Source organism: Leuresthes tenuis, unplaced genomic scaffold (genome assembly GCF_036924035.1).
Source record: "Leuresthes tenuis unplaced genomic scaffold, fLeuTen1.0.hap1 SCAF_6, whole genome shotgun sequence".
In the NCBI taxonomy this organism is placed as follows: Eukaryota; Metazoa; Chordata; class Actinopteri; order Atheriniformes; family Atherinopsidae; genus Leuresthes; species Leuresthes tenuis.
In genome coordinates this window covers 15933121-15957320 of record NW_027325360.1, presented here as the reverse complement: position 1 = coordinate 15957320, position 24200 = coordinate 15933121, and the positions used below count along the sequence as shown (strand labels likewise).

General features: G+C 38.7%; 1 protein-coding gene across 1 annotated transcript; it reads right to left on the bottom strand.

Annotated features, from left to right (window-relative positions):
* Positions 1-845: 845 nt before the first annotated feature.
* Positions 846-23881, bottom strand: egflam (EGF-like, fibronectin type III and laminin G domains). The gene is made up of 25 exons (XM_072387826.1): positions 23776-23881; positions 17736-17845; positions 16895-16981; positions 15827-15853; positions 15575-15692; positions 15344-15479; positions 12555-12721; positions 9984-10096; positions 9644-9879; positions 8845-9101; positions 7935-8035; positions 7732-7832; positions 6302-6446; positions 5899-6088; positions 5193-5318; positions 4555-4798; positions 4338-4449; positions 3897-4013; positions 3004-3184; positions 2619-2642; positions 2350-2428; positions 1916-2059; positions 1505-1588; positions 1175-1278; positions 846-1058 (listed from the first exon to the last, which is right to left on the bottom strand). Exons 1-25 carry the CDS (start codon positions 23879-23881, stop codon positions 907-909), a joined length of 3261 nt encoding a protein of 1086 aa, XP_072243927.1. The 3' UTR covers positions 846-906.
* Between the last annotated feature and the right edge of the window lie 319 nt (positions 23882-24200).

The following is a 24200-nucleotide window of genomic DNA, read 5'->3' as shown; positions in this document are numbered from 1 at the left end:
AGAGTTTTTCTGGTGTGATTATGAGAAAAAACAAATAATCTTAAAGGCTCAAGTCCACAGAACTGTGGTTTGTGTCAGATGACAGAAACAAGCCGTCATGCATAGATTTAAAGATTTAGGACGCCCATTATCAGACTTTCATGTGACCAACTACTGAGAGATCCAAATAAAAAAAGCAAGTAAAGAAAAAGAAGGTAAAAAATATTCTGTGCAGCTGACATCTTTATCCTGCAAAACTAAAAACCCTGAAAAAACTGACTTCACTCAGACTTTAGAAACATATCTGTCTATACATCGATAAGAAACAAACAAGAGTACAAAGATCACAACTAAGAAAACAAAAATCTTCTAAGGTGAAAACCAAAATCCTCTAAAAAAAAAAGAAGTTTACCTCTGTTAGCTGCTCTAGGTCAGGTTCATGGTGACTTTTGATCTCTTGGATCACTCGGTTCTTCCAGCAATTGTAGAAAGGTTTACAGTAGAAAAGATAAAGATAAAATTGGAATCATCCCATGAAAATAGTCTTTCAAAAGGCTTTTTGCAAATCCCCTCATCACTCATAAAGCTAAGCTTTTGCTCTCCTTTCAGAGATAACTTCTGTTTTGAAACATCGTCGAATAACATGAGGTAATTTTTGCTGTTGCCTTGGATCGTAAAATTCAACAACATTAACTTCAGCCTTACAGCTTGGCAGGTCAAAGCTGCATACACGACAACACAGAAACATTCCAGTAGCCTAAACTGGCAAAATTGTTCTTATATCCAGTTTGAGTTTAAACCACATTGGGTCTGGGTTAGTATATTTAACAAAGAAATAAATTCTTCTGTTTTTACTTATTTGGTAAGTTAGATTCTTGGTCCAGTTGGAAACACACCCACTCTGAAAATGGACCCTGGAGACATTCTCTAGTTGGAGCAGGTGTTGATGTTCTTGCCGTCAGCTGCGTCCTCAACCAAAGCTAAGTGGTAGTCAGTGGACAGTGTGAAGTGGGACACACAGCCCACCAAGCCTCCAATGTACTGTCTGTTTGTGTGAAGAGCTATTTCCTTCATGCCACCTTCAGGTGAAGAACAGAGAAACAACAGAAAAAAAAGGGTGCGGAGAAGGTTAAAATTCCAGCATCAAAATTAGGTTTTTATCAACAGGATAAACAGCTCAAAGAGTCTCACCCACCGACATATAAGGGTCCATTGATGTTGAGTTGTCTCATCTTGCCAGGCGATCTGCCTGTCTTTGCTCCATAATCATCAACAGTCAGCTTCCCTGATTGGCCATCCCTGAAACGACAAGTAAAGATTGTGAACTGAAGTAGGAAACCAAGACCTTGTTATATGCATTAAAACAAGGTACTGGCTTTCAGTGGACAGTCTTTCTCCCTCAAACTGCACAGATAAGCCTTAAAATACTTTAAGATACCCTCTTTCTCACAACAAGGATAAGACATCTCCATCTGACATCTATTTCACAGGATTCTTTGATTAAAAAGACTCTTTTTAGGCTTACCTTACAGCCTTGACTCTGTGCCACTTTCCATCGCTAAAGGTCCCGTTGATGACAATGTTAGCCACACCACTGCCTAAATTATAACTACATCAACAGAAATACACACAAACAATTTACTCACACCAGATTCCCATATGCATGGCACAGCCCTAACAACTCCCTTTTAGATATTACTGTGCTGCCTTCGACCTTTTTTTTATTTTAGCTTTGTGTCTTTTGGCTATTTAGTCCCTTCTGTGGTGGGATCAATCTCCCTTTCAATCAACTTAGTCCCCTTTAGCTTCCTCTTTTGTTGAATCTCATCACAAACTATGTGACAGGCTTTCTTATAACCTCACACTAATAGAAATGATTTGATACATTTCTGTACTCTTTCTATGACATGTTTTATGCCAACTCTAGAACAAACACCTGAAGATAAGAGCCCCATCCTGAAGCCCCATCGAAAGGAAGTCACTGTTGGGTCTTATTGGACTGTCTCCTCTCCAAAGCAACAAGCCATCCTTGGCTGAGCTCTTAAAATGCATAAATAGGTTTGTCCTTGATCCAGACACTCTGAAAACAGAGAACAAAGAAAAAATGTTCTTACTGAACAAGTGATGCAAGAAGATTAAGTTAAACATCAAAGTTGCAAGATATTTTTTTTGGTTTAAAAATTTTAATTAGCAGAATTACTGTGAACAGTTTGCTGATGTGCATTCCTTTTTGTACATACAGTAGGTCAAACACTATTAGCTTTTAGTTTTTGCAGACTGAAAAGACTGTAGGGTATAGGATTTTAAAGCGAGCAAAGCTCCTTGACATAAGGGCTAATGAAGTTATTTAAATTTCATTTTCCTACCAACCTTTTAAGGATATCTCTGTTGTCATAGGTCAGGTAACTTCTGCCAATAAACTGAGGAATCTCGATGGCTTCAGTCACAGCTGGTCAGAGGAGAAAAGCAATAATTTCATACCATCACAAGGTGGCAGCATCAGCACGTATCAAGCGTTGACAGCGAGAGTACTAGATTTGACTATGCAGGGACAAATCAATGAGGGGGAAGAAGTATTGTCAGTTTTTATGTGCAGATCGTTAATGTCTGCTATCTTAATTCACAGAAAAAAAACTTACTGTTTAAACAGTAATTCCCACACTCTGTTCGATGAAAGCATTAAAAAAAGGAGAAGGCATAAATATACTTAAGAGAATGGGTTGTCCAGTTTATCATTTTATATGACATTACATTGTACACAGTTGATCCCAGAGAAGAGGAAATATCATGGCTTAAACACATATAGAATATTACACCCAAACAATCTATGGCTGTTTCTACATCATAAGGCATAAAAAAAGAACGAATGCATAGAAAAATGAATTAAATGCTCTGCTACCAGAAAGTTTAGCTAACCTTTAAATCAGTCACACAACTTGTACTCTTTTAAGAAACTATGACTGCGTTCGCTGACTAAAGCACAGACAGTTTATGTGAATTAGAGAAGTCAAAGCTACCGCTGACCTTTCTGGCAGTGCCTCCCATCATACCCCAGTGGACAGTCGCACTCATATCCATCCCACTTTGGCCTGCAGGTTCCTCCATTGGCACACGGGCTTTCCACACATGGGTGAGCAGAGTTTGCAACATTAACTCCACCAGCAGAGGCAGCTTTAATTGGGATGATGCGGTCATTGAGAATCAGCTGAGGATGGAAAAAGAGAAGAAACACAGGGGAACAAAAAAAGAGGAGGTAAATGTAAGGTGTATGTCACGTCTGTTAGTTTTGTTATGGTTTAAGTTCCTGGTTTAGACTTTAGTTTTTGCCATATTTTCCTTAGTTTCTCTTGCCCTGCCATCAGCTTCATCTACGTCACTTGTGTTTCTCATGTTCATTGCCAGATCACCATCATTGATCCCATGTCTATGCCAGGTTAGGTCAGGTTTTGTTTTTGCCAAGTTTTTCCCATAGTTTAGGTTTTTTGTTTTCCGGCTCAGCCACGATTTTTTGTTGGTTTGCGTGTAAATAAATCAAATTTTACTTTTTGAAACATCTGCATCCGGGTCCTACCTTCACCACGCCACACAACACATCACCCTATGTGACGGTGTAGAAGTTCAAACAAACTTTTCATTGTAACCAGTTTTCAGCCTGTGGCCTTATATGCTAGATGTTGATTATTTATTTGTGTTTCATTTATTCATTTGTTCTTTCACGAAAAAACCCTTCTTAGCTCCAGATCATCCCTGGTTGAGACTGCTAGTAAAGGATTATCTTTATCGACATCAGATGTAAAACTCTGGTATACTGGGAAATACAAACAGATTTATTCGCCTGCCTTTAATTTACTAAATCTGTGAATTTCCTACAACGCAGCTGCGGATGCTGGTGTTGGTCACTGTGAAGAAGTATTCACCTTCTGAATAACTCCAGTGAAGGGCTTTATTACACCTGCAGTCCTCTTGGTTTTATCATATTCTGGCACTCCGCCGACATAGAGAGGCGAGCTGCAATTGATCTGAGTAAAAGCTCCCTGAAAAGTAAATAAAACAGAGGGAGATTAGTTATAGATTATTCATATCATACACTCATAAACTGTTAATTTAATTAGACCTTCACAAAGAGAACTGAATAACAACTATTGAAAGCAACATGCATATATAAATATATATATTCAAGGATGTGCTATTCTGGAATCTGTTTTGCTAAAGAATTCATGTTTGATCAACCTTATTACAATTTTCCACTTGCAATAATGCATGTTGCGCTGGGCTCTCTGCCCTAGCAAATCTAGAGTGTTGAAAATGCATGTTTATCTGTCCATCTAAAAACGTAATACAGCTTTTAGATGATATACCTCAGCGATGCCCTCCATTGGCTTCTGGGTGTCCACTTGCAGGATACCGCTCTTTGCTGTGCGAGACACTCTTAGTTCATGCCATGAGTCCAGACTGATCTGCTCTTGACTCCTAAAGTACAGGTCATCGCACATTCAGTTTTGCACATTCAGTAATAAAACATAAAGGCAGAAGAAAAAGGCACAGTATGAAATAAAACTGGATCAGTTCCAGTACCTTATAACAACTCCTCCAGAGCCACAGTCAAATCTGAACTCGACATATCTGTCCACCAAGTTTATGGACAGGAAGTCTCCACTGCCCGCATCATCAGTGTACAGCAGCACCCCATCAGGCATTGATGGTCGGAATGTCATCTCAAACTCCATAAAGGAGAGGTAGCTCTGAGTGGACTGAGGCCATGGGATGACCGCGTAGGAAAACACTGTTTCATTGAAGAGTGGTGAAGTCAACAAGAAGCCTGAGGAAATGAGAAGAGGACCATGAGGAAATAACAGGCAGGAAGAAAGAGGAAAGATATGATACACCACTGGAGTGGAAGAGATTGCTATTAAGATGCTTAACAGCGAGGACAAGGAAAAAGAGTTGTCAATAAGAACAGAAGGAAATCAGGGGACGAGATGAGGAAGAAGAAAGTGGGAAGTTATATTGTTGGTCTAACATGCACTACATGCAAATTAATAACTTCAGTATCAGAGATAATTATCGCCATCAAGTGTTAAAACATATTTACCATAAAAGGTCTATACTAACAACAGCCATTACCTTCTGCTATCAAAGTGGCTAAAATTGGTAAACAAGGCATGTGTGTTCTTTTTGTGGTTATGATAGAAAGGATAATAAAGTCAACTCACTTTCTTCACAAAGTGATCCCCTGAAACCAAGAGGGCACAAGCAGATGTAGCCATCAGCACGGTTTGCAAAGCAAGCGCCACCATTGGCACAGCTGACCTGGTTGCACACACTTTCGCTGCACTCACCTGATACATGAGGAGAGATTCAGCAAATTGATCTCGACAGATATCTCAAAACACATGTGTGCACACGACTTTATTGTTTGTATAAATTTCCCCTATTCAGTCACCAGGTATACAAAGATTATAGGGTCTTTTATTGTCGTTAGTTCAATTGCTTTTTCCTATGTTTCAACAGCTGTTTTTAAAGTGATAATTTCCCCCCAAAAAAATTCTACCTCCTGCATCAGAAAACAAAATATTTTATACTGTAATCGAAATTTCTGGCTAGTTACTGAAATGATCCAAAGTAGAAACAATTACTCTTTTTCTGTCAGCTGCTTTAACAAATGGATGAAAATGATCGTCCTTTTTAAATAACAAGATTTACAGGGCAGTGTAGTGAGTAGACATTGCCATCCTAATTCAAATAAAGCCCTCCAACAGCTAAAATATTTTTTGTAAGAAACTTCTGTTCAATTTTTGAACCGCATTATGGATAACAAGGACAGAAATAAGATTATATTACATTACACATCAAAAAACAAACTAACTAAAAACAGATACCCATTCATCACATAAAAGACGCACATCCTGCATCTCTCACCTATATCAGCTCCACTCAGTGCTCTGCCAAGAGGCCATGGTCTGATGTCTGTAGCCTTGTTGTTGATGGTCAGACTCTGAACGCAGCCCACAAAGCCACGATTTGTACCTGTCGCCCTGACCAGCCAATAAGCATTTGGTGATCCACCCACATACAACGGGGAGCGGAAAGTGATTTTAGTGTACTGACCCTGAAAGAGCAACATTGAACAGAGCAAAACGTGTGTCATCATCAGTGACAGTAAACACACTTTTATTTTCTAAATCCTGGGAACCCAAATTTCAAGCAATGGACGACTCATCATTTTTTTTCTTTTATATATGACAGGAAAGCCAAGGTTCATGAGTATGCTATAAATCATCATTACAATTCTTTAAAAAATATTACAAAATGTTCTTTTTACCTGTGAGCGTCCAGATATGGGGGTGTCGTTGTCCATTCGGAGCCATCCACTCATGCCATCTCTGAAAACAGTTACTACGTGCCACTGACCCAGAACGATACGACTCTCACTGACTATCTGAGCTGCTCCCGTGCCACAGTTAAACCTGAAGAGACAAAAGACAGAAAAAGAGAAAAATGGCCATTAGAAATCCTAAAGAATACTGCAAATATCTGAAATAATGTGCATCTTCGAAACATTTTTAAAACAAATTTGGTCCACAAATGGAAACTAAGGCACAAGTAACTAAATCTGCATGTCAGCATCTCTACAGCTTACTAATTGTGTTTTTAACAGTGCAGAAGATCAGCCAACTAGAAGGCTCTGAGCAGCACACATGGGAATAAACTACAATATGAAAGCTTTGAGGATTTGTCTGACTTTATCCCTGATTATCAAGAAAAAAATTATGTTGCTTCATAGAGCTGCTATTACCTGCCTACGAGTGTTCTGTCAGTCTCTTATAGTGCTATAAAATCACCTGATAAGTAACTGATTATCTCCCTTTGCAGGAGAAATGATTGCATGGCATGAAAGCTTGAGGAAACTGTCAAAAACATTGGCAGCCATGCTTTAAACAATTAACATAATTTTATCCAAACTCTATCATTTGTGGCCTAAATTCCATGTTGCAACATGTTACCTAAAATATATTATGCTAGAATAAATTAAATCTGCTATTGTCATTGTACTGTGTTTTATGAGTGACTTGATTTATTCCCAGTGTGAAAACCAGTGCACAGTTTGCATTATGGTTCAACAGGTATGTCTTACATAGTGGTCTTACAATTAAAATACAAACAATCGACACATTGTAGTTTGATTATATCATCTTGATGCAAGGTACTGTAGAAGTTGGTGTCTTTCTCACAACTGACAGTGAATGAGGGTGCTTTAACTGATGAGGTCATATATCTAAATTTCATTCACACAATATTCAAGTTACATAATTTAATCAGTATTGTTATCTAAGGTAAAGATCATTGCCAACATAGCATAAATAGAGTCAACTACCGATACTAACAATGCGGCAAATTAAGTTATGAAGTAAGCCTGTGATGTCATCCATTGTATATACAAATTATACTGAAAATAACTTTTTACTGTATGTCGCTACATAAATATGAAGTTACTTTTAGCATAAGCTTGGTGGTCGTAACTGAGTGATTTATTACACAGGTTATACCAAAAGTGCAATCTATCAATAAATAAGTTCTCTACTGGTTGAAATAAAATGCTAGAAAAACATGTTGTTGACATTACGAGTGATGTTTTACTGTTACAAAGCATAATAATGGGACAAGATGGGCTAAAAGGAAACATTAGGCCACTGACAGGCACAAAAAAATCACTTTACAGATTTTGCAGTGCAAAGTCACTGCAATCATCACCTGTAGTGAAGCTTGCCTCGAACCAAAGCCAATGAGGTAAAGTCTCCGCGGCCGTGTTCGTTCTCCCCACAATACAGTAGCAAGCCATCTTCAAAGTCTGCCTGTAACAAAGAAAAACAGTTTCAAGTCATTGTTTTTTTTAATTCACAAAGTGAAAAAAAAAACAGCCTAAAACTAAGGTGTAAAATAACTGAGCGACTTGCCTTAAATTCCAAAGTTATCTGAAACGTCTGGTAAGAGTTTTTCAGTGGTTCAAAGGTCACATGAGAGTAGCCGTAGAACCTGGGAAAGTTCACTGTTACCACTGAAGAAGAACAAAATAGAATGTCACAATTAAGTTTCAGCAATAGTTTGAGTAGAAAGGAAGGTGGACAATGCCACACATTTGCTACCTTAACATTGCGTGGCTTTATCACAGCAGTATGGAGTTTTTGCCTTTTCTCTGTTAAAGCTTGTGCTTGTTGATTTGTGTACAGGAGCCTTGTACATGCCGTTTGCGTCAGGGTCCCCTTGTCCTCTCAGGTGCCGACCCTCCTTCTACCTTGTCTGTCTTTCCTGCTCTTTCCTCCCTCTGTTGTGTGTGTGTGAATGTGAGCACAAACTCTGTGTACCCTCCCAGAAGCAGGCGTGGATGACGCAGTTTCTCCTGCACACCTGATCATCATCATTCATCCTCTACAGTATTTAACCTGGACTCTCCTTCCGCTTGTCGCCTGATTGTTTATCCACTTCGTATGGTAGTGTGATCAAGGCCTCTCAACCATGGTGATATGCTTTTTGACCTGTCCTTGCCTTTTATTCATGTGTCTTCTTCTCCTCTGCCACAGACCCAGCTCTGGTGTGCCTGCAGACATACTCGCTGAGAAATCCTGCTGTGCTCTCGCCTTCAAGCAACGCTCAACTACAACCTTGTGTATTCACCCGCACTACCTCCTCGACCTAATCCCCAAGGATCTCTCACAACATTAAAAGACGCTCTTTACTAACTCCCTTTGTGTGTGTCCAGCAATTGAGTCCTTCTTGTGATTGTTAGGCAGCCTTTTTGCTTTATCTTTGCTCATATGGAAAAATCTACATCAAGTGAAGCAGATATTCAACTGTTCAACTTCTCACCCTCAGAGCAAGTGTCCCCTGTCCGTCCAAGGTTACAATGGCAGCGCGAACCTCCACTGTCATAATCACTGAGACAGAAGCTGTCGGGAGGGCACACGGTATCCTCACAAGTCAGGTCGTACACACGAGGTACCTCACCTTGCCAGGGGGAGATGGTTGCTGTGGCTGTGGTTGTGGGCAAAGCGGTGCTGTCGTATGTACAAGTGGGAGGAAAGATAAGAAAGGGTGTTGAGCTTTCTGAGAAGAGAAAAACAAAACTGTGCCTAATAAGGCTAATGTTTTAGCTATCAATCATTTGTCATGCATTTATGTTCTGAACTCCGGTTTATTTTAACATAACGTTTTTTTTTTCAAATTGCCCTTTTTTTTAATTAAAAATAATCATTCTCCTCCGTTTTAGATAACAAAAGGTGAAAGGTTCACCCACATGCAAAAGCACTGAAGGCCCTCCTTTATTTGCCTCGGTTAAGGATGTGCTGCATGTCACAACCACACTGACAGCTTAAATTGATGTGACATTTCATGACTCCAGTCACTGCTTTTGTCAAATGATTAAGTGGAGGAGGATGAAAAGAAGAAGTTGTAGATGGCTTTTAAGAAGAAGCAGAAAGCAAGCCGAGATGAAAATCTAGTAATCAAAGAACAAGAGGTGCAGCAGTAAGGCTCGCAATTCTGTTGAGATAAAAATAGGAGAGGCAATCATCTCCTCCACTTACTGATAAAGAGCACTGAAATGCCATCGAACTGAAACAGATAAACTAAAACAGGAATCAAGGTGAAAAAACAGGACACAGCTTACCTGGTAGTTGTAAGTGGGACATTAGTTGTGATACTGGGCTCTGAGTTTGCTGAGAAAACCAGATCTGAGAAGTCTGGGAAGATGGACGAGGTTGTTGTGGAAACTGGTACGTCAGTCATATTTGGAGGGGCTATAGTGTTCATACGATAAACAACATTTTGACCAGATGATGGACCAGAGCGTGAACGGAGTTGGGACTTCCTGTTGTCCGGACTTATACCTGGGAATGGTTTCAACTAGAATGCAGAGGGGTAAAGAAATGACAGAAAAAGCATGCAATCAGCAGCTCACATGAACTGTGTATCATTTTCTGTGTAAATAGTGTGTATTTCAAACGCACCTCTTCAATGAATACGTCATAATCGGAATCATCAATATCAAATCCATCTTCATCTTTGATCCTGGAATCTGTGATGTAATGTCCAATATCACCACTGCCAGCATCTGATGAACCTGTTACAAACATCATTAATGAATGTTACATCATCATGATATCATGCTGGTGACATATTAAAGGGTGTGAACATACAATTTATGTGGCCGTTTCAGTTGGAGGACTTGGAGACAGAACAACAGAGGTGCAAGTTTGTACTTTTTCTCAATACTACAGTATCATCCCCCCATGCATAGCATGATATTTCAGTCACACTAAGGTACTGGTACCAATGAACATGACCCAGACAGCAGTCTAAGAAGGTCAGTGCAGGAGATGCTGAAAGACTTTTATGCTGAATCTTTGGTTTAGTAGGGTTTGTGTTGTGGTTTTCCTATTATAAATGGTCACGAAGGGAAAAATGTGATCATGTTTCACTGTCTTTGGTGACAATGATCATTATAAACTTAACAATAATGACCCTGAAGAGTGAATCTACTTATTAACTTCTAACCAGGCTACTGCACCGCATTCTGAAAAGTGTCTCAACAATACAGAACAGCATCATAGTACACACATAACCTGCAGCTGAACCTTTAGTTTTTCACCAGCCAAATTCATTAAAACACTCTTTTTTTAACAGTATAGGTAATCACATATTTAACCCTATGAGCAGGGGTTTAAAAACACTCATATTCTAACCAAATACAGTGCACACCGCACACTCTTTACAAACGTATTTGACAGGTTAAATGGTATTAATATTCTGTGCTTGTTATTAAAAAGCACCAAGATGCCCACCTCCTGTGCAACTCACTCTGAGAAAGCTTAATCTTATTTTACATAACAACCCCCACCACCCACCCCCCATCCTCCTTGCCCTTCTCCATTTGTCTTAATTACATAAATATAGTGAATGCCTAAAGTCAAAGGGTAAAAAATATTCAATCAGTAACGTTGCAGAGAGATATACGACCAACGTTCTTTATGGAAATTTATTTCATTTATCAGATGCATCATTAAAAGATGTAGAGATTAAATTACTAATAGGCATTGACTAATAACATTAAATCCTGAACAAAGAGTACTAGCATAAAGAGAGCGGAGGGGGGGGGGGGGGGGGTGCAAACTAATCTGCTGTTGTGTAACAGACCCCCTCACTCATTACACATACGAGAACTGTAAAAGAGAGAGCATCAAGAAAAGTCAGCTAGTCACTCAGTCCTACCCTGCTGTTCGCTCAAGCAGTGGCCCACTGTGTGCATGTGTGTATGCATCCATTAGTGTGGATGGGCAGAGAAGGGGTCTGGCATCCCGTCCTTAATCCTGTCTGATGAGACACGGACATAACCCGCTTTTATCCCCTGCTGAGAAACTACGGTTCTCTATCACTTTGTTTCTGTCGGTCTGTTTTGCTGTGACCCTCTGAATGGCTCATTTCATCTTGTTTCATAAAACTTTCATTGAAATTATTCTAAACAATGCCCTTCTAACATAATTGCTGTCCCTATCTGTCTTCCAAAGGACTTAAGGCACTCAATTCAGTCTGTTCAGTTTTTCTTTCTTGCTTACATTGCATAGCAGCATCGCCACATAATGCTGGATAATGTAGAAGTGCTTACAGGGCTGCTAAATTTCCATACTTATACATAGTCATACTCATACTCCTAAAGCCTGATATGTAAAAGATGCCCTTTGCAAAAACTCAGGAGCACAGACTGCCCATGAATCTGTCATGCTCCTTGTTCCGTCACATAAAAGTAACACATGGGTATTTGTGCGCAGCACACACCTGTGTAAATGTGTGTGTGCTTTAAGCTCAATCAGCATTGACCACCCCCCTCATCTCCACCACTTACAGCCTGCTACATCAAAAACATCCATGAAAATGATTCTGTTGCTCTGCACTTCCATCATTGAAGGCTCCTGTTATGAAGACCCACTGACACACTTCCTGTTGCTGCCCTACATCCAAGCAAAGCATATACTGAGACAAACAGCTACTCACTGTGCTTCTATGTCAAATTCTGTATTTTCTACAGGAAATAAATAGTGAAATCCATGTCTACTTTATCTATTTTCCAAAACAATCCTGTTAAAGGTTAACAAAAATGAAAAACATTGCTAAATGTTACGGATTTTTTTATTTTTTTTGGGGGGGGGGGGGGGGGGGGGGGTTGGGCTTTAAAATGTAAATCGCGCTGGATCTTTTACAATGGGTTTCATGTTGTGACACTTCATCAGCTTAATTCTTCTCTGTGTGAAATGTTAAACATACATCTTGTTGTACAGAATTATCTTCTAATGGTCAAGTCTAAATACTGTCATCACTATCAAATACAAGAAACAGTGTGGTTTAATATAGTAAATGCTTTAATTATGGTAATAGAACAATATAGTCTGTTTGGCTTTGAACAGTTTTACTGTTGAGACTTAGCTGAAATAGTTTATTTTAAAATGTGGTTAAAAACAGACCGGGTGGGTGGGGCTAGTCTTTTGGTTGTTAAATAGTCCTCAGATATCAACATTTTGCCTTACCTAGAGTGCGCACAGGGTTGTTGATGTTGCTGGGTGGGCTGACTCCATGCACATTGACTGCTCTGACAACAAACTGGTACTCTGTTTCTGGTATTAACCCTTTTAAAACCATGGAGTTGGTCTCAATGGGCTCTCGGATATATGTCCATTCCGTGTCCATTTCTGGCCTGAAAACGAAAAAGGACATGAAGACATAAAGGTAAACAGACAGAGAACAGATTCAACTAGAGAAGCTGATTTTACCCACTTCTATGTGTTATTTCTCAAAACTAAAAATCCTTAATAACTAACCAAACTCACTCTAGCTAATTGTTGTGAAAATGATAACTTTTTGTGAGGTAATTCAGAGTTTATCACTTCATTCTATTACTACTGCTGTTCTATCTCTCTGAAAACAAAAGATTGCATTTATTAAATACACTAGACCTGATAGTCCACAATACAGTTTTGAGTGCATTCAAATACCTGCGTCTAAATACTTATTTCTACAAGTCTTCATTCAGATTAGTAAGAAAAAACATGCAGAAGATTTGTTTTGTTTCATTACATCTAGTGATTGTGTATTGGGCATTGAAATGCCAAGTGGCACCTCTTTAATGAAACATTTAATGTTTGCATTTTCACCTTGCGATAAAAATATCGTCTTACAAAAAAAAACTACTGAGTCAGTGCTATTTAACAACTCAGACTGTGTCGTGTAGATACCTCCTCGTCTTCCAGAGGGGGGAAAAAAAGAAAGAAATCCATGCAGAGTTCATTTCTCTCTGTCTTTTTTTGTTTTCCATAGCTTCATTAAGGAACTTTCATACTTATATTCTGTAGAAGCCTTGAGGCAGCTATCTGTTGAATAGAGTCATCTTAAACAACACTCTGTCTTCAGTATGGTCTCTTTTGATGTAAGGAGAGAAGGATATGAGTCTGAGATGGCCCTTCTGAGTGGAAAATGCCCCCGCATGCAAAAACAGAGTCTGATTCATCTCTCTCACAGTAAGAGACAGTTTCTGCCTCTGTTCATCTTTGCTTCTTTCTCTTTGTTCAATTACAGAGTGTTAACTCTGCACCGTAAACGGCAATGTGTTGTGTTTTTCATACTTATTTAATTTTTATATCATCACAACAGCTTTTTCCATTCATCATTTTCTTTTTAAACAATATATCTGCACATTAATGTCTGGCAAATAATCAAAGGACTCCAAGTTACTTCCTTTTTACCTAAACTCCTTTTTCTTTTCTTTTCTTTTTTACCTACATAAACTTTCTTCCCATGTCTTCACTCTTGTCTGCAGACAAGAACGAGTAACAGGGGAGGTCCTTTGTGTGTGCGTGTGAGGCTGAACACCACTCGAGAGAAAGAAATTCATTCTTTCTCATGTCCCAGCTGACCTTCATGTCAAAACAGAAGTAGTGACATTGAACAGACCAGCAAAGATGCATTAAAATAAAAAAAATAAAAAAATAGGCCAGTCTGTCTAAAGGATCAAGGGTAAACTTGTACTATACAATAATCGGCATTAATGGTTGCCTGGAAACTAGGCATTATCTGGCAAATGATGCCATGAAGCTTTGCCATCATCAGTGACTAACAGGTATCATCATGGTGAACCATTACTACAGAGATGGAAGCGTGGGAAAAAAGTGATTCGTTGAAAAAAAAAACACAAGACCACCATAAATAATAAAATCTTTATCACTTCTTGGCTACTTGGTCATGGCTAGAAAAAAAGACAAGGGTTAAAACTTACATTTGTGAAAACCATTTAAACACTTGACATACAAATGTTTTAATGACCACGACAGGTCCTATATACCTAAAAAGTAATTATAGGTTTGAATTCTCTGCATTTGAATTGGAAATATCAGCAGAGCTGATGCAAAATGCTGGGTAGTGTTAGACCAGACTATTGGAGTTGACCAATCAGAGCACACTGGGTTTTTGGATGGATGAAAGCCTCCCTAACTTCTGTTTGTACAGGAAATCTGTGACTATTCTGACACAGCTGTTTCATAAGGACTTTACGTTTCTCTTTGTGACATTTAAAGGGATCTGACGGAGAAAAGGCAAGATAAAATTCATAACAATGTTTTCATTAGTGTAGAATCACATGAAAATCACAGCTGTCCACAATCGACAATCCCAACACTGACCCTGCAAAAGCTTAATGTACTGCTCAGCTGAAATTAAGAATCACTGCTGTAACGTGAGTCAGAGCAGCATTGTCCTCACTGTTTTGACTCATTGCACTAAGGTAAGCTAATAAACTAATAAAATATAAACTAATATCAACTGTTATTCTATATCTTTATTTTTGGGGGAGACAGACAAAAAGAGCGTTGTTTTTTGTGTGCTTATATATAATAAAGTCAAACAACAAACTCATCAAGCTGTATGTGTGTTTTAAGCTGCAGGTTTTGGAAAAAGCTTTTGAAAAACCCTGTCCAGTTTCGTCCAAGGACAAATGGTTTATCGACTGAGAAAAAAAACGCAGAAAGCTCATAAAATTGGTCAGCCAGTTTCTCCTTTTTTTTTGCTCAACCACTTGTGGGAGAAGGTTCTTCATTTAGGCCTGCTATTTCCCTGCAGGAAAAGGTCACTCCGTGCTTTTTTCCCTTCATACAGGTAAGTGCCTTTATAAGTAGGTTCATTGATGTGAGTGACTTGCCTGTGTTGAGTGTGTCTGTGCACAAACAGCTGAAAAGGTCTTTAGACGAACGTGTAGCAAAAATGTAAAGCTCTGTATATTGCTTCTTTTTTTTTTTTTTTTGTAACTGATCACTGTGTTTTAACTGACCTGATGTAAGCCACCAGGAAGTGAAGAACGGGCGCACTTCCTTCGCTTTCTCCTTGCTGCCACGACAATGCCAACTCCGTGTCAGATACAGCCATCACAACAGGTTGAGTTGGTGGTGAAGGGGGCATGCACACGTCTGATGGGAAAACAAAACTTAAATTCAGCTCAATCGAAAAATACTGAAAATGCCACTCCAGAAACAGTGTTACCAACAGTAAAATATATTCTCACCATGTGAAGCAGTACTGATGTCTCTGGGCATACTGGGTCTACCCTCCCCTGCCCAACCATATGCTCCAACACTGACTCTGTACTTAGTGTTCACCTTTAGGTTGCCAATGTCCACATCCTACAAATTGCATGCAGGGGAATGGATGAAGTTTAAAAAAGAATAATAAAACAAAGATAGAAGACAAATAAGAAGACAAAGAGAAGACAAAGAAGACAAATATAGATTAACTGAATCGGGCACATGTTACTTACAAAGCTTGCTTGTCCGTCAAATTGCCCCTTTCGGGAAAGAAGAGCAGAGTTTTGCATCAGAGTGTGTAAATATAAACATGTAAAACAGATCTGTTGCAGGAGGCAATTCAGATGAAGTCCCAGTTGGTTGTAATCTTTTCATAGGATTTGTTCCCATTAAGAAAAACGAAAAATATTTTCAAATGCGTTTTTTTCCCCCCAAACAGTTGGAATAGTGTTAGGGTCACACACGAAAGAGGAGAATACCACTGTATGGCTACTTTTTAGTTATGTGTGATCAATAATTTCACCGAGTCAGAGAATGAGAGATGATGCCACAATTTTAAACATGAGATCAAAGAGCTTGAGGAAACTGATCGGTGGTTGTCCAAGTGGCTGTGAATCACACTTTGAGGGGGCTGTCGTTCCCATTAATAACTCTTTGGAGAGGCTCTGTAAAGCACTTTGATGGAACGTGTTCTATAAATAAATCTATTTTTTCTTATTATTATCATTATCATTATTATTATTAGTTCTAATATTTTCATTATACTTTATATTATCACCATCAACATCAGTTTCGGGCCATCCTACTTTTACATGCCTATGAACATAAATTTCATATATGGCCTCCTCAGTCTCACGGGAAAACATGTAAAAAGTGCATTTTTCATTGATAGTCAAATCAAACGCTGTGTTATTTATTTCTATGTCAAACATATATTTTCTAATATCTAAACCTAATAAAGTATCTTCTTACCAGCCACAGCTGATATTCAAAGTTAAAAAAGTGAAGTCGCTGGAAAATATTAGGTTGAACTGGGCTAAAACTCTACCTGAGTTTGCAGTACACAAGTAATGCCACCTTCCAACCCTCATACCCTAGCGTGAGACCCCTCTTACCATGGCTGCAAGTTACTGATTCTACATTGCTGAATATGAATATTAGAAGCAGGTCATAACACGACATAAGTATCAAAAATAGTGCGTTGGTGGATTTTTTGTTTGTTCTTCTCTCAGCGTTAGCTCAGCTGTTTATGACAAAGATGCAACACTACAGTTTAACATCTTTGTGTATTGCCTACTCACAGTGGTTAGCATGTCCAAACCAAGGGGCACTTCCATCAGGGATGTAGTACCAACTGGGCGGCCATTCTTCATCTCTGTGTAAAACACCTGAAAAACACACGTGTGCAATTTTTTATTCGACTTTTGTTTTTTCTAGTGTCACAATGCAACAGTGACAATTTAAACCTTGCTCACAAAGAAGAAATACTTTGAGGAAGCTGTTTATGAACTTTGACAAACAATGAGCTGAATGAACGCACACACTTGTTGTTAGTTTTGGGGAAGCTAGGTAGTTGACTAATCCTCTTAGTGCAGACATATGGTCAAAAGTAGTGCCCACTCAGTCATACTGATCCACAGTTTGTTAATGGTTGATTTGAAACACAAACCAGGGAGGGAGGGTGGAAGGAAGGAAGGAAGTAAGGAAGGAAGGAAGGAAGGAAGGAAGACTTTGTTCTAGTTTGTTCGAGGAGAGTACATCTACTGACTCATTTTTCAGAGCAATAGTGCACCTGAAAATCATTCATTTGGCAGCAAAGGGGCTCCATTCAAACAGCAGAAATTTTAAAACATTCTAGCCTTCGAGGCCATTTTCTTTGACAGTGACTTTGGCGGCCACTTCCATGGCAGAAGTAAGGAAGTAGTTGTTATAAAGAAAGAAATGGGCATCCGCTCAGGAAAAAGAAACTAGAAGAAATATGATTTGTTCGCTGCTTTGGAACTTCTTTTCAAAACAAGCACTCAAAAACTTTGTGAGTAGAGCTAAATACTTTTCTTCCAGCATGTTTTGTCCAAAAAATCCATCATAATGAAATGGCTGCCCTCCAACAAAGGACAAAAAATATGCACACATGAGGGCCACCTTGTATCCAGTGATGGTGCTGACATGTCTTCGGGGCATCTTCCATCGCACACTGAAGGCGGAACAGTTGATCGTCTCCAGCTGGATGTCTAATGGGGGACTCAGGCGATCTGGTTTACACAAACAAGGACATAACAAGTGGGGAAAACAGAAGAGTTAAATGGGGAAAAGAACATTTGTAGGTATCACAAGACAGCTGTTATGAACTGTTTAGCTTATCTTTTGGCTGACCGAGATGTTATGTGATTCATTTACATATCTTTGCAAATTTGTAATCAGCAGAAATTACTAAAAGCATTTTAAAAGTATAAGTAAACTAAAACTTAGAGCTATTATTTTCTTTATTCTAGATTAACACTAGATCCTTTAACTACTTTTATGTTAAACATGTTGCAGATTGTGACAAACCTGCAGACAGACAAGTATCAAACTGTACACTGACTGCTCAGCACCAAGCAGCAAAGTAAACAAATCCACAGTAGTTAACAGTTAAAAAGCCTGACATTTCCACAAGGAGCTTGTACCAAAGTCATCAAAACCGAAATTCAATGGGTTGCTGGAAGAATAGATGCATGGTTGTTTAGCCGACAGTGTTGTGTTTACAGGCTGTCTCTGATACTTCATAAAAGATACAATATACATTATTGCAGGTAGCATTAAAGAATAAACTGAAGCAACAGACAGTTACACTTGCAAGAAAATGATTGTACAGTATTATCCCAAATCTATGTGAGAAGTAGAAAAAAGAACCACTCGGAATAATATAACCTGTAACTTGAATAGCGGCTTTTTACATTATCTGACTCTGACCTCAGATGCAACTGTTTACATACTGATGGTTGCCTGTGATACAACAAGGGAACGTAATTGCTCATCCAGTGTCCAGCAAGGCCCTGAAAATATCTCAAGTGTTTTTAAAGTTTAAAAAAAGAAAAACAGTTGTGGCTGTAGATGGTGACTTTGCCTGACCTTCTGCATACTGTATGCATCACTGGGCTTCAGTGGAGTGACATGACCAGACAAGGACCCTCAAAGAGTGCCCTAGTTACACTATTTTTGTTTTACATACACTTGTATATGATTACTACTGGAAAGCTAGTTCAGCTGAATTTTGTGGTTTGATTTCATTTGAATGAATATTTTAGAATTGAGCTCAAGTATTGAAAATGAGACACAACTGACTTTTCTTAATTTACTGCCAGAAGGGCAGCTGGTATTACCATCGGGGTTAAAAAAGAGCAAATATAAGAGTGCAGTAAAATGAAATCTCATGACAGCACTGCTATTTTCCACTTTCCTTCATGATCTTTATTTTTTGTGACTTTCCCTCTCCTCTCCTTAAAATGACCCCTGTCCTTTTCTCCCCAATCCTCTCTTGTCTTCACCTCACCTTGTTACTCATACCTTTTCGTCCCACTCTTCCATCTGAGTGGATAATCTAATATGTCAGTTAAATCCCTTGATCATTCATATCTCCCCATGGGTGTGGCCCAGTGAATGCATGGGTGAGCTTTGCTCACAGATTTTGAAAAAGATCTTCTTAAATCAACATACAGCAGATTTAAGTAGTGTACAAAATACATTTTGGCAGGATACACATCCTAATGCTAATCATGAAATGGAACTGATGTTGCTTATCAATATGCCTCCTGGAAATCTTGTTATAAACCCCTGAAGCTGGTGGATTATCGCCGGTTCATAAAACATTTTGTGTTAATCGTGTTCCTGCAGCCTTGAAGAACCTGCAGACGTTGTTTAGACATTCTAAACCCTGTTGGGTGTTTTGATGTTTTAATGAACTAAGGATTAAAACAAGATTTTATTTAAAAAACAATAGCCAGCAAGCTTGATGTTAAATTATTGTGATTAAACCATTTGGTAAGACAGAACCCTGTCGTCAAGTATGGCTCTCCATCTCTGAGATCCTCCCCTGCAACTCAAAGAGCATCGTTCAGTGCACTGGACCACATCCACACAGACCTGAAGGCAACAAAACAAACTATTCTGAGGTGGCAGTTTACTAGAGAAGTGTTGTCACTTTTCACCAAGGAGGTGATGTTTTCACCGTGTGAATACTGTGTATTCCTACAACGAAGAGTATTAGAAAGTCAACTGGAACAGTGTTCATTATAAATAAAAGAGGATGGTGGCCCTGCAATTGGTAAAAATGGGTGTTTTCCTTCAGCCCAGACTCACCAAAAAATAGTAAAATAGGAATGTTAATCCACACAAGCAATACATAGTAGTTTCACAATAAAGGCTCAAAAGGTGTGAGATGAAAAGGTTTTAGTAACCAGTTATATTGTGTATGGCACTGGTGTGTTACATGACAGCAACCATGATCAGTAATAAACTGAGTAGCCTGTGATAATGTATAGTTTTCTAAACCTAATCATGTATTATTTAAGATCTACACCTACCCTAGTACGTGAATTCAAACCCCAACCGTGTCATTTTTTACTAAGTAGCTAATCACAGAAGTACAGTGGAAGTAGAAGAGTAAAAAGACCTTAGAAAAGACTGTGTAGGACATAATTTACCAACAATCTGTCACTTGAAGGGAAAAGGGTGATGGGGTTCTAACACCGCTCATCAACACCTCCTTCTCACATTCATTGCATTTTGGTCCTATTAAAGAGTGGCAGCTGTTGACATCAATACGTCACGAGAATCAACATCATCGCATCGCAACAGGGGTGTTCAGAGACACAACAGGAGCTGTATCGCAGCAGACAACTGAGAAAGGAAAATTAAGCTAGTTTACCATTTCTTTGCCTGTATCCTGACTTTGCAATGTAGTTTTCCATGGGCCGACGTGCACACTTTGCAATCCGTCATGAGATGCGTTGTGCTCTTAAACAATGTCAGTGTCATGTGCTCCAGCATGTTTACGCAGTTTGTAATGTGTGACAATACGCCAAAGCCAAAAGAAAAGAAAAAAAATCATAGAATTTGTTTCTGAGGTTTGCTTAAAAGTAAAATGGTCTTTTTTTTTTTACTCTGGTCACTGATTTGACAAGCTATGTAATAGAGAAACTCTTTCTAAATATCCCTAAAAATATATTTGTCCTTTCACTGGCCTAACTCCAAATTACATATTGGCTGTCACATATACTGATGTCAGCATTTTTGCAATAGTCAATCTTCATTTAGAATTAATCCAGTCTTGGTATTGTGAGATTTTAATCCCTGAGACTCTTCATTATTGTTCTGCTGGTCTCAAAGTATTTGCTTTTGCAACAGTCGTTTACTCAGACACCTCACAGAATAAACTGACTGTAGTGCCTCTCTGATTCTGTATCTCTACCTCCATAATCAGTCATGTATGTAGAAATGGTGCTTTCTACAGATCTGTATCACTCGACTGTATGCTGCAGTGCTCTTTTCAAGCACAGTGGTAGGAATAAAAATACACTGAGTTTGAGGGGTTAAAGGCCATCTTCCAAAAAAGAAAATAACCAGTTTCTCATGTTGATAAAATTTTAATTGTCTTTCACCAAACAAAGCTCCATGTGAGTTGGAACTGGTTAAAGACTTCATTAAAATCTAAACTTTTCTTAACTTCATAACCTTATAACTTTAGATATGCACTCCAGTTTGTGTAAAAAAAATTAAGCTTCTAAGTTATTCTGTAAATAATTCTAAAGTTTATCTAAACTGGGAATAAAGCTGTCGAAGTACTGAAAAAGAAAGACCACCTTGGGGAGGGATGTCATTCACTTCGATTTTTTTTCTGATATCACCAGCTTGGATGTTCAAGGCTGATGTGATGCATGTGGACACTGAACACTGCTGACATTCTCCCCTCCCTGAGAACCAGAACTGAAAGACCTCAAAAGAAGAAAAAAAAACAAACAAAAAAAAAAAAAAAACCAGTACAAATGTCACTGCCAGTCATGAACACAATGCTATGGCTGCCCTATGTATGGCAGTCTACACTCTGGCAAGTGTACGGCGCCGACAGACAGATGTAAAAGTCAGCCCGCAAAGGCCTGAAGGTCCAAGAGTGTGAGGGAAGGAGAAATTCAACAGTCGGAGAGAGTGACAGTGAGGGAAAAGGGAAGTGATGGAAAGAGAGGGAGAGTAACAAAGGGGAAGAAATTGGGACAGGGTAGCAAAAAAAAGATATAAACAGACAGCTACTGTGTGGGGAAGTCATCCTCTCAGGGTTTCTGCCCAAAGAGCACGTTTCCAAGTGTCAAAATGGTTGTCCTGTTGTTCTAAAGCTGTATTTTTCCCTTCTTCTCTTTCTCTGACTGATAATGTTCTACATGAACAGTAACTTGATAAAGAATTTTTTTTTTCAGCATTTCTACAATATTTGGATAGAACCCATTTTTGCTCTGAGTTTGCTCCATTGAATAATGCTACATTCAAATCACTCAGCTTCAGTTTGAGTTGGTTTATACTAACCTATGGGATATAGAATTAACTGTGTGGGAGATATAGTCAAATAGAGTCAAACATCCTTGGACAGATATATGAGAGAAGTTGATCAAAAACATCAGATTTAATATTTTATGGAAAATCCTACGCAGTGAAGGAATGTCTGATGTGTTTCACTTTTTGACACCAACGCTTAGATAAATCTCCAACAGGTCTTCATAGTAGCCGCTGTCAACTCCTTTGTGGAAGACATTCTCTGCCTTTAGTCTAGTGTCCATCAAGTGCAACACACAACTGAACCGCGATTAGGTTTCGGCTGTACAATTGGGATTGCTAAATGATGAGTCCATTTGCGCCCCATCCAAAGCAGAATCCCCATGTTTTTTGCAGATCAAGTAGCATGCTTTGGATAATAGGTTCCTTCTTACTTCATACATTCTTTTTCCCATCATTTTTAAATATGCTGGTTGTCATTTAGCATGCTTACACTAGAAAAACACAAAATGTTAGTCTGCCCAAGAACAGACTTATCAAAAATGCATATACACATGTTGTATGATTGTATGAAATCAAGCTTTTCAAAGCCAGGCCAACACAAACTGATAATGCAGTTGGGGTTTAAATCACCCCTGGATGTATACTCTTTACTACAATGAAATGGGCCAAAACACTCCACATATGCCACATATCCACAAAAACGATAAAGTGTAAGTGTGTATTAGTACAGCCAAATTCCAGTTAAAGTTGCTATAAATGTGCCATCTTTCAATATGTAGTCTTCAAATATAATCATAGGTAATTTGGTCATTCAGACAAAAAATATAACTATAATTACATTTGAAGACTATGTTGTCCTGAGAGAAAATACATGTAAATTGTGTTATTACCTGAACTTAACTCAGAAGAGAAAAACATCGGTCATAGATTGGTCATGAAGAACAGGAATGAAATCACCTATAGTTAAGGACTTTGTGACTTGTTAAGGAAAATACTTAAGAAATGACATTTGCTCTGGTGTGGAAACACTCATGTGAATTATATTTCCCTCTTACTGCCTGTAGGGGCTGTACTTCACAGGAGGCCATTATGGGTTATAATATAGGATTTGAACAAATTACTTCTAGTGGTTTCTATAGGACTTTTGGACAAAAATATGTGTGACGGTCCATATTGTAACAGTTTGGAATAAACCTACCTCCCCACCATGAGGCCCAATGGAGTATTTCTAGCTCACTGATTATGCTTAAAATGCAGTCCTGTGCTGCTTTCAGTGCTACTGAGAGAGGACCTTTGTTTTGAGAGGTCTCAGTGGCATCTTTCAAGGTGAGCAATAATCAGTATATCAGTATACTGGCAAGCCTTAACTATTTCAAGTTGATAGGGTATATTTTTTTTCTTTCTGGTAATAAGTATCTTAAAAAGTTGCTTTGTGTTATAATGCCAAGAGACAAAATATTCCAGCCGGTCTGATGTTAGCTGAGTCTATGAAACATATGTAAATATTATCACACTACATTTAACCGAACGTGTCTTTTTCACGAAATTATTATCAGTATCATGCTTATCGTGACTATAATAACCAAACGATCATTATGATTATAATTACCATTATCAAAGCAGCTTGTTAAAACTGTTTTTCTGTGGATGAACTTACCGGATCTCCGAACATTTGATCTTCTTGCACCAAAGCAAACACTGGCTGTGCAAATTGCAAAGAAGAGTAGGTACAAGAGAGTCCTTTGTTTACATGCAGAATCCATATCTTCTCTGTGCCGAAAGTTTAAAACACTCAAATGTCCATTTTAAAACACGTTCAAGGGCGGACGTAACTTTATTTCTACCGGATTCCTTCGCTTGCAAAAGTTTTCTCGAAGAAAAGCCTTTTTTTTCTAGCCAAATTTTGGCACAAACGCCATCCAAAGACACACGGGATCTGCTCGAGAGGAAAGGGCAACAACGATTTGACACTGATAAGATTACAGTCTGCAAAAGATCAGCGGGATGAAAACATAAACTGACGAAAAGATGGGTTGTGTGCCCAGACAGGTGCTCCAACACGGGATGAAAAGTCCGACAATC